General features: G+C 37.3%; 1 protein-coding gene across 2 annotated transcripts in view; it reads left to right on the top strand.

Moving 5' to 3' along the window:
* Positions 1-12,485: 12,485 nt before the first annotated feature.
* The window catches only part of LOC141446896 (uncharacterized), a 57,061-nt gene continuing 56,052 nt past the window's right edge, over positions 12,486-13,494 (top strand). The window contains exon 1 of one of the 2 annotated variants that reach the window (XM_074113836.1): positions 12,486-13,233. In XM_074113836.1, coding sequence (XP_073969937.1) covers positions 12,600-13,233 — 634 coding nt within the window. In that variant the 5' untranslated portion in view covers positions 12,486-12,599. The remainder of the gene's footprint in view (positions 13,234-13,494) is intronic. The other variant, XM_074113835.1, reaches the window with a different exon arrangement.

Genomic DNA, 13,494 nt, shown 5'->3' with positions numbered 1-13,494 from the left:
TATTCTTTTTTTTTATTTAAATTGATGAATTTGCTACAGATTTTTTGTAAACTCAAATTTTAGAATCAAATTGAATTCCCACTTAACTAACTTGGTGCTTTAGATAACTTCACTGTAATAAAATCTCATAGTTCCTTTCAATTGCATTTAGTATCGCACGTTTCACGAAATCCGTTGGTTTGACTTCCCATAAAGTCGGAAGAAAAGTAACCTATGACAAAAGTTCACGGAATTGTCACAATCTTGTCTTCAAACACAGCAACCATTCAATATGTAAGATTGCTTTTCAAGATGGTATGTTTACACTGAAACGTCACTTCAGCAGGAAGTAAACCCCCTCTTCCCTCCCGAATTGTAATAAAATTGATTGTTATTTTATATACACAAAAAATTAGAAATCTATGAAGTTTGGGCGCATCAAAGCTTAAAGAGAATTGAAGGAACCATTTTTGAGGAAATGTCTAAAGAATCTACGCTAAAGTGGCGCTTTAAGTATAGGAATTTTGATCGTAAGTTATTGATGGGTTCCAATCCCCATCAGGCTGGAAAACTAGGATTTTATCAAGTTCTATCTCGTTATTTTTCGTTTTTATGATTTTTTATTTGCATACAAAGAACATTTCTGAAATACTTATTTTATTTTAATGAACCTTACTACTTTATTGCGGGTTGAAACAATAACTAGCCAAATTTTGATCGATCGTAGTACTTCCTTAACGAGTGAATTAGATTAGATTAGATTGCTTAAGACGGGCGGTTCCACTAAAAAAAGGGGAAGGAACGCAGGCAATCCTAATGCCCATTGTTCCCCGCCCACCCCTCATCTCATGAGAGATACCGGGGTTTAAAAGAAAAACAAATCCGGCTAAAAGTTGCCAGATGCTAATATTTTTTTCTTTCCTTTCCTCTGGCTCTACGGTCCTCGAAGGACCTTGGCCTCCTCTAACACCTTTCCCCACTCCTCTCTTACTAAGGCAACTCTTCTCCATGTTCTCACTCCCAAACTCCGAACATCTTCCTCTACATCATCCAGCCACCTAATCCTCGGCCTTCCTCTTTTTCTCGCCCCCCCTGGGTGTCCATTCATTATCTTCCTGGGAATTCGGGAATCTTCCATTCTTACCAAATGGCCTAGCCATCTCAATCTTCCCCTCTTAATGAAACCTACCAAATCCTGCTCCTGGTACAGCTTTCTTATTTCTTCGTTTTTCCTGATTCTGTACCTTTCCCCTTCTTTCACGGGGCCAAAAATTTTCCTCAGAATCTTCCTCTCCCAGGAATTAATCAATTTTCCATCCTCCTTGGTCAACACCCACGTTTCACTGGCATACGTAACCACTGGCCTCAATATGCTTTTATAGACGGTTAGTTTTGCCTCCCTTGATAGTTCTCGAAAACTTAAGACTTTCTGTAGTGCCCAGAAACACCTATTGCCTGCCGTTAACCTGCCTTTTATTTCTACACTCACTTCATTTTTATCGGTTAAAACGGCCCCTAAATATTTGAAAGATGCAACCCTCTCAAAATTGTACGGTGCGCATATAGGCGACTCATCACTACCAAGGTTTCTTCGAGAACACACCATAAACTTTGTCTTCGTCTGATTTATTTTTAAGCCCAGTTCCTTCGAAGCCGCTTCAAATTCTTGAAAAGAACCCGCCAGAGCTGCTCTGGTTCTTCCAGTCAAGACGACATCGTCCGCGTATGCCATATGTTGGCTTAACCGATTATAGATTGTGCCATTGGGGCTTGTCCGTATGGCTCTTACAGCCTTTTCTAACGCTAAATTAAACAGCAATGGGGAGAGGGGATCCCCCTGCCGCAAGCCTTTACTTAAGAGAAAAAGTTCCGAGGTCCTACCTTGCACCTTCACACATCCTTTTGTGCCGGATAATGTCATTCCGGTGAGCCGGATCAATTTCGCTGGGATGCCAAACTGCTTCATACACAACAGCAGCTCCTTCCTTTCTAAACTGTCATAAGCCTGTTGAAAGTCGATAAAAAGATGATGGAGAGTAACATCATACTCATATGTTTTTCCCATCATCATTCTCATGGCAGATATATGGTCAGTCGTAGACCTACCTGGTCTAAACCCGCTCTGGTACTCCCCAATTATTTTCTCCGCCCACTTATTCAGCCTATTCTTTAAAAGGGTAGAAAATACTTTATACGCCGTGTTTAAAAGAGAGATTCCGCGATAACTGTGGCACTCCAACTTATCACCTTTCTTATAAATAGGGCAAATGATGGAGGTGTTCCAGCCCTCCGGCATCTTCTCACCCATCCATATGTCCCAAACGAGGCTATGCAATTCCTTTATTAATTCCTCTCCAGCATTCTTGAGTAATTCAGATGGTATTCCATCTTCTCCAGCCGCTTTGTTATTTTTGAGTGCACTAATAACCTCCATTACTTCTTCCAGTTCCGGCGGTTCCTCTTCATCAATGACCTCATCTTCTATGACGAACTGCCTGGCGGGGACTACTTGGCCTTCACCAACACCTGACGGGTTGAGCAAACCTTTGAAATAACTTGACCATCTTCCCAAAATACTCTCCCTATCACCAATCAACTCTCCGTTCTCATCACGGCAAAAATTTAGCTGTGAACTAAAGCCTGATTTAATTTCCTTTAATCCTTTAAAAAACTTCCTGCTGCTGTGTCCTCTAAAATCTTCCTGCAATTCTTGCAGTTTTCCCCTTTCTGCAGCCCTTTTCTTTTCTCTGCATATCCTTTTAACTATTGCTCTTTTTTCTTTAAATTGCTCTTTGGCACTTCTAGTCATTCTCTGCAGCATAATTTTCCTAACTTCATTTCTTTCATGTACGGCTCTTGCACATTCCTCATCATACCAGTCATTTCTCATAGCCTTTTTCGATCTACCAATGATCTCCTCTGCCGCAGTAGTGACCGCTGCCTTTATCCTATTCCACTTTCCTTGCAAGCTGTCTTTCATTCCGTCATTTCTTTCCAAAAGCTGTGTCACCTTCGCCGCATATGCTTTTTGTTTTTCTTCATTGTTCAGCACTTCTCTCCTATATGACACTATCTTAACTCCTCTCTTATCTCTTTGTCTGACTGCTATTTTTTGTTTATATTCTACTTTCACCATAAAATGATCACTTCCAATATCTGCGCCTCTGCAACTTCGAACGTCCTCTATATCAGAAACATGCCTTGACTCCATCAACACATGATCTATTTGATTTCTTGTTAGACCGTCCGGAGAAACCCAAGTTTCCTTGTGAATCTCTCTGTGCTGGAAACACGTGCTAACTATACACATTCCTTTGTCGGAAGCAAAATCTATTAATCTGTGACCATTATTGTTTGTATTTTCATGCTTACTGTGCTTTCCTATAACAGGCCTATATATAGTTTCTCTCCCTATTTTCGCGTTCATATCCCCAAGAACCATTTTCACATCATGCCTTGGAATACTCTTGTAAGTATTATCTAACACTTCAAAGAAAGCATCTTTCTCGTCATCAGATTTATCATCAGTAGGTGCATGAACGCTGATCAAAGAGATATTGAAAAATCTTCCACGGAGTCTAACTAAACAGATTCGTTCATTCACAGCTTTGTAACTAATAACAGCGTGCTTAATTGTATTCTTAATCATGAAGCCAGTACCCAGGATATTTGTCCTATGTCCACTATTTATGAGCACATAATCTCCTAACTCCACCAAATCCGCTTCTCTCCACCTAATTTCTTGCAAAGCAACCACTTCAACCTTGTAATTCTTTAATTGTTCTTCAAGCATCCTACTAGCTCCTGGCTCAAAAATACTTCTAACATTCCACGTTGCAATCCGTAAACATTGTCCTTTAACTCGCCTATGTCGTGCCTTAAGTCCAATCCGATTTTCCTTTCCTTGAGGTTTCGTAACGATTAGCTTTTTCTAGGGTGGGGTTGTCGGCCCCACGCCCAACCCCCGCTATTTTGGAGGACCTAAGATTTTTTTTTTTTTTTTTTATTCAGGGTTTACTCCCCAAGCCGAAGCAATCATCCTAGGGACGGTAGCCCTAAGGTGTGTAGTGTATATGCCTTGTCTGAAAAGTGTCTGTGAATGTCTAGTGGTGTAATGAGTTCTGTTCTGATGAGTGGGCATGGTGTACTGAGCTGTGGTACCCGTGTGGACGCTACTCCCCAAGTAACTATATGCCATAGTTACCCCTTGCGGAAAGGCTGATTGCATCCTAACTGGATGGGCGATGGGGCCGCCAACTCCCTACGCCTAATATAGTAACCTAAAAAAGTAGCAACAGGGCACTAGGGAGCTTGACGAATCAATCGCCCAGTGCACTGAATAAACCTAGAGAGTTCGTTAAGATTACCAGATGCTACAATCTCCGGTAGGGAGACTTAACGAGTGAATAGTAATATTACTTATTTTCAGCTATTGTTATGCCAGGAACATATTTTTAAAGAGCTGTATTTTAAGGTTATATCTTGTGATCTTTTTTGATAGTTTGACTAAGTTAAATTAGTACTAAGCCTTTAAAAATCAAAATTTCTGTACAATTCTTGACAGAATCTTTAATGTTGATAAAGGTTTTAAAATGTTGATTTCTGCTGAGCTGTAATCAGAATAGAAACGTTAACATTTTTTCCTCTAGATTTTACTGACTACTTCTGGGAGGGGGCAAAAAACCAATTATTAAAAAGAAGAAATAATCAGATCTCTCTTGAAAAGTTTCACACAAGAACTTCTTTCTTTTGTTGTTGTAGATGACCAAAAAATGTAGGCTTTTTTCCAATTATTACAGCATAGAAACGTATACGAGTTATGGACAGATACCTGCTGCATTTCACGCAGTTGATGAAAAAAAAAAAAAAACAACGGGAGTACCTTTTGCTTTGGTAGTTTACACATTAAATGTGTCAAAACTTACGAGGGTCGTTTGAAAAGTCCGTGCAAAGTCAGAGAGATAGCACTACTGGCGCGTATCGAGGTTATGTTTAGTTAGTAGCATCTCTTGGAAGATCACACACCAAGTTTCAGCCAGATCGGTCTATTTCTTTGTGTTTGGCATTCGTTTGAATCGAGGAAGTCGAGTGATTTTTAAAAAATGGACGAAAAAGAATTTCGTGTGTTGATTAAACACTACTTTATGAAAGGCAAAACATTAGCCTCAGGAGACTAAAGAGAAGCTTGATAAACATTATGGTGACTCTGCACCTTCGATTAGAACAGTTTATAAGTGGTTTCAAAATTTTCGGAGTGGCCATATGGGTTCAAGTGACGCTGAACGTTCTGGACGCCCTGTTGAGGTTACTACTCCAGAAATCATTGATAAAATCCATGATATGGTGATGGATGACAGAAGAGTGAAGGTGCGTGAGATTGCTAATGCTGTGGGCATCTCGAATGAACGGGTACATAATATTTTGCATCAACATTTGGACCATGACAAAGCTATCCGCAAGATGGGTGCCGCGATTGCTCACGCTTGACCAAAAACAAAATCGTGTGAAGTGTTGCAAGGACGGTTTGCAGCTGTTCCAGAAGAATCCGCATGACTTTAAGCGTCGTTTCGTCACTGTGGATGAAACATGGATACATCACTACACTCCTGAGACCAAAGAACAATCTAAACAATGGGTTACCAAGAGGGAATCTGCGCCAAAAAAGGCGAAGACCGTTCCTTCGGCCGGAAAGATTATGGCGACTATCTTTTGGGATTCGCAAGGAATAATCCTCATCGACTATCTGGAAAAGAGTAAAACTATTACAGGTGCATATTATTCATCGTTATTGGACCGTTTGAAAACCGAGTTGCAAGAAAAACGCCCACGATTGGCCCACAAAAAAGTCCTTTTCCATCACGACAACGCACCAGCTCACACCTCAGCAGTTGTGGTCGCAAAATTAATGGAAATAGGATTCCAACTCGTTTCACATCCCCCCTATTCTCCAGACTTGGCTCCCTCGGACTACTATTTGTTCCCCAACATGAAGAAATGGCTGGCGGGAAAAAGATTTTATTCAAACGAGGAGGTGATTGCAGAAACGAATGGCTATTTTTCAGACTTGGACAAATCGTATTATTCGGAAGGGATCAACAAACTAGAGCAGCGTTGGACGAAGTGTATAAGCCTAAAAGGAGACTATGTTGAAAAATAAAAAAGGTTTACCCCCAAAAATTAAGTAGTTTTTATTTTTGCACGGACTTTTCAAATGACCCTCGTAAATAGTGATGGATCTACTCTTTGTTTAGGTTTTTCGAAAATGATTTTAGTATTTTCTTTTAATTTCTTACACAGGATGTGTTGAAATTAGCTTCCTTTTAAAGGATAACAGTCTAATGTATGCTTTTGCGAACTATAACGTAACAAAGAATTAATTGATTCTATATTCGGAGTTTCGAGAAAACGTATGAGATAGCATTTGAGAATAGTAGTGAGCGAATGTCCTCTTGAGTACCCCAGCTTTCTTCTTTCTCAAAAATCTATTTTTCGAAGATGCGAACTACCCGCCAACCTGCACACTATCCTCACTAAACCAAATCATGAACTGTATCTGGCTATTTATGACTTCATAATCAAAAATGACATCCCTGTTTAGGAGCACAATAGTGGCAACCCCGACAATTGTGTTAATGGTGGTAAAGGCGGTGGTAATAAAGTAGGTAAACTATATTGGTGGTATAATAATAGTAATGATGATAATGGTGGTAGTACTAATAATAATTACAGTGATAATAATAATGACACCAGAATAGTATGAATAAATATTATCCATCTGAACGTAGGTAATCTCTAGCTAATCTGTCTCAGCAGGAAGCCATAAGGGGGGAAAAAAATCGAACTACTGTATTTTAACCCTTATCCTCTCTACAATGTGACACAACGAAGATACGAATGGTGAATGTTGTGGAAAAGAACTACAGATAATTTAAGCAGCATTTAGAAGATACCAACCGTAAGCATACAATACGACTACGCTCAATGTTTGTACTACAAAGTAAAAGGAAATATTGGTGATAATTGGGAAGGATGGCAGCCTTGTTGGAGTTTCAATAGTCCAGGATGGTTCAATAATTTCTTCGGGAGAGAAAACTTATCATGAGATAAACAGTCTATGTACATTTTGTTTAAAGTATTTTACATGATCTTATTTCTACCTTGGGCTCTACATAGACAAACGACTCACGTGAAACCCACACACTAGATTTAAAAGACAAGCAATAACAAAACGTGCAAAACTGCTTTTGACGACGCTCTAAATTACCCATTGAACTCAAACGCTTAATATACAACACTAGACTTACGGACCAGAGCTGTGGGGTTCAGCCAAACCTACAAACATACGGACAGTACAAGGCATTTCAGTCAAAACTCCTGCCGTCAGATAGCTGACGCTCCTTTCTCCGGTGACTAACCTCACTCTTCACACCGACCTCAACATTCTCTTCATAGACCAACTCGGCACAAGACTACTCAAACTCTCCTCCTCACATTCTCCTGTAGAGAGTGCTACCGCTGGGTAGTTTCTCTCCTGCTCTCCTCCCGCATCAGTTCATCACTCTCTCCATATTTACTTATTGTACACAATGTATACAGATTGTAAATTACAAATAAATTTTAAAAAAAACGATCTTATTTAGGTTTTTTTAATCTTAAAGCCTTGTTCTACAAGGTAAAATGTTTGCTTAATTCTTTCATGTATTTTTTTTAAATATTTAATCTTTATAGAACGGTTTTAATTCTTCTTTAAGACATCATTTAATCTAAACAACAAAGTTTTTAAATATTCAGTAATCAGAATTTAAAATCCTCTAGGACATGATTGTTAAATATCAAGTCGGAGTAATATGTAGAAAAGATAACTGCTGTATTTTCTACTTTTACTTCTACTTTAAAAAAAAGTTCTCTTTTTTTTTACCTCACATTGAATGGTTTAACTAGATACATTCGTTCTACTTTTCAATCCAAGCCTAATCATGTAAACACATTCTTCGGTGTTGTCGGTTTCGCTAACACCTATTTTAAACCGTAACAAGATATCTATTGAGAGATTTTTTTATACAATGTAATGCCCTGATAATGTGTGTTATGCGATTATTTCAATTCATTACAGTAGACATTCTTTTAGATTTATTTAGATATTATAACATAATGGACACATGTTTATGGGAAGGTTACAAAGTTAGTCAGTAGGTGCTGCACTCTAAAGTGATTTTATAGAATTAACATTTCAATCAAGAGTACTGTTTCACTAAAATTGTTAATAGATACTCCTTGGAATTGTTTGCTCAAGAGAAATTAAGTTCATAAATTAGAAAAAGATTATTCAGCAATTTTTTAAAGCGGGGTAATTATGAGGTACTTAAATTACTTTTTCTGAAGTATTTCCTTTGATACAGATTTGTAATTATGGACCAAAGAAGACGACCCGTGTTGTTTTATTCAAAAGTATTGCCCTGAAATTCGACACTCAAGGAAATAACGGTATGAATTTAATGCTAAGTTATAAAACATTTTGCTCAAAAAAATTAGAAGGAGCCATACTTTTTAAGACAAAGTTAAGATTTCGAACTTAAGAAAACCATATCTTATTATTCTGAGAAACTGAAATACTTCAACGATTCAACATTTTTATCTTATGCACGAATGAACTTTTGAAGTTTAATTCTATTTTTAATGATAAAAATTATGATTCGCACATTGCTAGCCATTTCACTGACTTCCTAATTAGTTACTGCAGTTAGCTTCTGGATGTTCAAACATAAATTGCTGCCGCGTTGTAAATCGTTAGCGCTGAGCTCAAAGAAGGACTTTTTATCGTTAAATAATTTGCTAGCCTAATCTTAATCGTGTTCTTAATCCATACTATATCGTTCTGATGACTGAATCAAGCTATTTTATGGACTTTTTACTAATGTATAAATAGCAAAATATCACTTAAGAAATTAGTTTCTTCTCAAAAATGCATTTAAATCTTTTAAAGATATCTTTTAGTTTCCTGTAACACGTTGTATATTTTTTTTACTACATTGATATGTCCATTTAGAAGTAAACAACTTTATCCATCCATATTATGGAACAGGCATGAAATTCCTGATAAAAACTAGGAAAGTGTAGCAAATAAAAGTGTGAAAACCTATTTTTGCGTACAATATGCATGCATTCAAGGTCAATGTAAAGAAAAATATTGAATGAAAGTGACATAAACATGGATAATCCCTATAGTGAAGATTGATTTGTCCAGTTTGTCCAGTGGTGAGCGTGTATCATAAATGGAAAAATCGTAGATATTTCTAATGTAATATTTCTTTTAGGTGCCACTTGGGAGTCAAGATTTTAGTAACTAATAAATTGTCCTTTTCGTTTTAATTAAACCAGCCCTTCACGATTCTCTTTTAACTTGAAACTTGCATACGCGTAGATCTATCATAACTTGAATCATTTTTAAATAAAAAATTAGAGGTTAGTTCGGGTCAGGTTCCCATTCATGTTCATTTTAGTGTATTTTTACCATAATTTAAATTAATTTTCTTTTTTTAGTTATTATAGGTTATTTATTATTTATTTTTGCATGGGCGTATAGATACGAACTGGTGAACTACGAAGAGATTATTAAACTGATTTATCATTATTATTATTTAAAATCTCGTTGACAATTTTTTTTTGGTATTCAGAATGTTTAGGTGACTGATTTATATATTGTTAATTGTACCTGTATCACCTAAATGTATCTATATCTCTATGTATCTATTCTTTTTCTATGTTGTTCTTTTTATTTAATTGTTCTTTGTAATCTGTAATCAAGTAAAAGCTTGAAGAAGATAAGTAGAGACAACCCTCAGACGGTTCTTGGACCATGAGTATTTGTCTGTCACAATACGAGGGTCGTTTGAAAAGTCCGTGCAAAAATAAAAACTACTTAATTTTTTGGGGTAAACCTTTTTTATTTTTCAACATAGTCTCCTTTTAGGCTTATACACTTCGTCCAACGCTGCTCTAGTTTGTTGATCCCTTCCGAATAATAGGATTTGTGCAAGTCTGAAAAATAGCCATTCGTTTCTGCAATCACCTCCTCGTTTGAATAAAATCTTTTTCCCGCCAGCCATTTCTTCATATTGGGGAACAAATAGTAGTCCGAGAGAGCCGAGTCTGGAGAATAGGGGGGATGTGAAACGAGTTGGAACCCTATTTCCATTAATTTTGCGACCACAACTGCTGAGGTGTGAGCTGGTGCGTTGTCGTGATGGAAAAGGACTTTTTTGTGGGCCAATCGTGGGCGTTTCTCTAGTAGCTCGGTTTTCAAACGGTCCAATAACGATGAATAATATGCACCTGTAATAGTTTTACCCTTTTCCAGATAGTCGATGAGGATTATTCCTTGCGAATCCCAAAAGACAGTCGCCATAATCTTTCCGGCCGAAGGAACGGTCTTCGCCTTTTTTGGCGCAGATTCCCCCTTGGTAACCCATTGTTTAGATTGTTCTTTGGTCTCAGGAGTGTAGTGATGTATCCATGTTTCATTCACAGTGACGAAACGACGCTTAAAGTCCTGCGGATTCTTCTGGAACAGCTGCAAACCGTCCTTGCAACACTTCACACGATTTCGTTTTTGGTCAAGCGTGAGCAATCGCGGCACCCATCTTGCGGATAGCTTTGTCATGTCCAAATGTTGATGCAAAATATTATGTACCCGTTCATTCGAGATGCCCACAGCACTAGCAATCTCACGCACCTTCACTCTTCTGTCATCCATCACCATATCATGGATTTTATCAATGATTTCTGGAGTTGTAACCTCAACAGGGCGTCCAGAACGTTCAGCGTCACTTGAGCCCATATGGCCACTCCGAAAATTTTGAAACCACTTATAAACTGTTCTAATCGAAGGTGCAGAGTCACCATAATGTTTATCAAGCTTCTCTTTAGTCTCCTGAGGCGTTTTGCCTTTCATAAAGTAGTGTTTAATCAACACACGAAATTCTTTTTCGTCCATTTTTTGAAAATCACTCGACTTCCTCGATTCAAACGAATGCCAAACACAAAGAAATAGACCGATCTGGCTGAAACTTGGTGTGTGTTCTTCCAAGAGATGCCACTAACTAAACATAACCTCGATACGCTCCAGTGGTGCTATCTCTCTGACTTTCCACGGACTTTTCAAACGACCCTCGTATAATTAAATAAACAATTGTGTAATGTTATAAAAATTTAAATAAAGGCACTTTATTATTTTATTTATTACATACTGCTTTTGGGGCTTATCCCCTTAGCATGGAGTTTTGACAATGAATGATTTGACAATAATACATAAATGGTAGATATAAAAATACGCATTATAATAAACTTAAATTCATGAAAACAATATTATATGAACTTCCCAAGAGCTTTTCTTTTCTTTCTGTCTTACATCAGACCTTAGCTCTCTTAGCTTTTTAAAAAATTACCACTCATTGAGTAAAAAACTTCTTATTTGTAAAGATAATTTGACATAATCATATATAGCATTGATTTGATGTACAGAGTTAATGGAAAATAGGTTTACATACATAGTTTTCTGAGTCAGGTAAAGCTGTTGCATTATAGTTGTTTAATTTCTGTGATCGAAAAGACTCGAAGACCTGGCAGGAGAAATGGAAGTGGAGCAAGGAGTCTGAGACGTTATTTTTACATAAAGTGCATATATTTACTTTATTATTATTATTATTATAAGTTATTTATTATTTATTTCTGTTAGCCAGCCTAATCCTTTTTTTGTGCTCGTTAGGTTATTGTTATGGTACCTATGCTCCAGAACAGTTATATTTTCATTTCACTTCTGGAGAAAGTAGTGTAAGTATTTCAAATAATTTGTGATCGAATGTCATTAAGGCAAGTATTTCCGGTGAAAACTAAACTTCAAAAATTTAATACTTCCGGTTGACTATTTTAACTAAAATCATTTAAGTGCTGGGAGGAGACTACCTGTCCGTGATTAAAATTTGTTTTCTTGTGATTTTTTGGCTAAGTCTAGAGTAAAAAAATCATTTTAGAAAATGTTTTAGACGATGACGTAGAATAGTGTTCTTCTTTCGACAGCAAGAGAAAGTAAAACAAAAAAAAAGTTGTCCAACAGTTGACACTTGAAAAGTAGAAATTTAACAGCTAGCATTGATAACGTTAATCTGTACGTTATCCTGAAAAGAGAATGGCCGGCAAGGCTGGGAAGGAAATGATTTCAAGGTTATTGGCTGAAGAGAAGAGAAAGAGACAGGAGGAGTGAACGAAGATGGCAATGACAAGACCGCGCCGGTCATATCTAGGGAAACAAAGTAGGGCAGTAGTGTATCGGACAAGGAAGAAGACATTCTGGAAAGTTAACCATCCGGAGGTGGGGCGTAAAGCCTCCTGTCTGTGTGTACGTGTGTTTACCAAGAGTGAAAGAATATGGTGGGGTAGATAGAGTTGGTAGGCTGGTTGCAGTTCTTTGAGCAGGACCAATCTCTTCTATACCCAGAAGTAACTCACGTGTGTTCCGGCTAGGTAGGTGGTTCGTGGTTTTTCTCTGAAAAGGGGACTTCGGGTTTCCACCGTTAGTATTCAAATTCTTGTGATGGTGTAGTGGACATGTGCGGACGATCGTCATGTCTAACCATATTTATCGATTACTGTACATCAGTTTTATACAATACTTTTCTTTTAACCTTGTAACAGCCACAACTACTTCCAACCTAACCTCTACAAAAAAGACAGGCGATAACAACAATGTTTGGGATGAACTACTTTATCGTTGTGCAGCGAGTGGTGTCTCTTTTGATTGTGTACAAGATACTTTACATAGATCTTTAGAAACAACATTAGATGGTGATTTTAGTGTAACTGATTCAATCAATTTTACAAAAAATGCTAATAAATACAGTTTTGAGGTTAATAAAAAATCATCAACAATAGAGAATGATGATGGTCCATTAATTAGCGATGATTTTGAAGCTTTCGTTAACAGTGTTGAACACTCAGAAGCTGATCTTGAGGGTAAACGTAAACCCAAATTGATAATGGAACCGAAATCTGTGGACGGTATCACAGATATCTTGTATAATAAAGGTGTTCATTATTTGATGACGCATAATTTAAATGTTCAACTGCCTGAATTTATGTTCGGTGGTGGAAAGCTGAGAATTGAACCAAGATCTATTGAGGAAGATGGTGGTGCTTTGGTGAAAATCAACTTTGAGGAGCCGGCCAAATCGGAAGGAAGGATTTTCTTCAAGAAGATAAGTAAGGATATTTTAATTCATCTTTTCTTCTTCAGTTAATTGATGAACAGGTACTAATTCAACTCACTTCCAGACATCCGTTATGTACTGAACAACATTCTACTGGGAAAGCTCACTCTATTTTATTTTATAGTTCTAACTTACAAGCAGGGCCGGATTTAGATAAAGTGAGGCCCTTTCACCTCCCATTTTTAAGTTTGTAAATTACATTTTAATGTTTGTTTATTAGTCATATGCGTAGAATTACTCCTTATTTACGGTT

Source organism: Rhodnius prolixus, unplaced genomic scaffold (assembly GCF_049639745.1).
Source record: "Rhodnius prolixus isolate KJV_2025 unplaced genomic scaffold, Rpr scaffold_7, whole genome shotgun sequence".
NCBI lineage: Eukaryota > Metazoa > Arthropoda > Insecta > Hemiptera > Reduviidae > Rhodnius > Rhodnius prolixus.
This window is presented reverse-complemented; position numbering and strand designations above follow the sequence as displayed.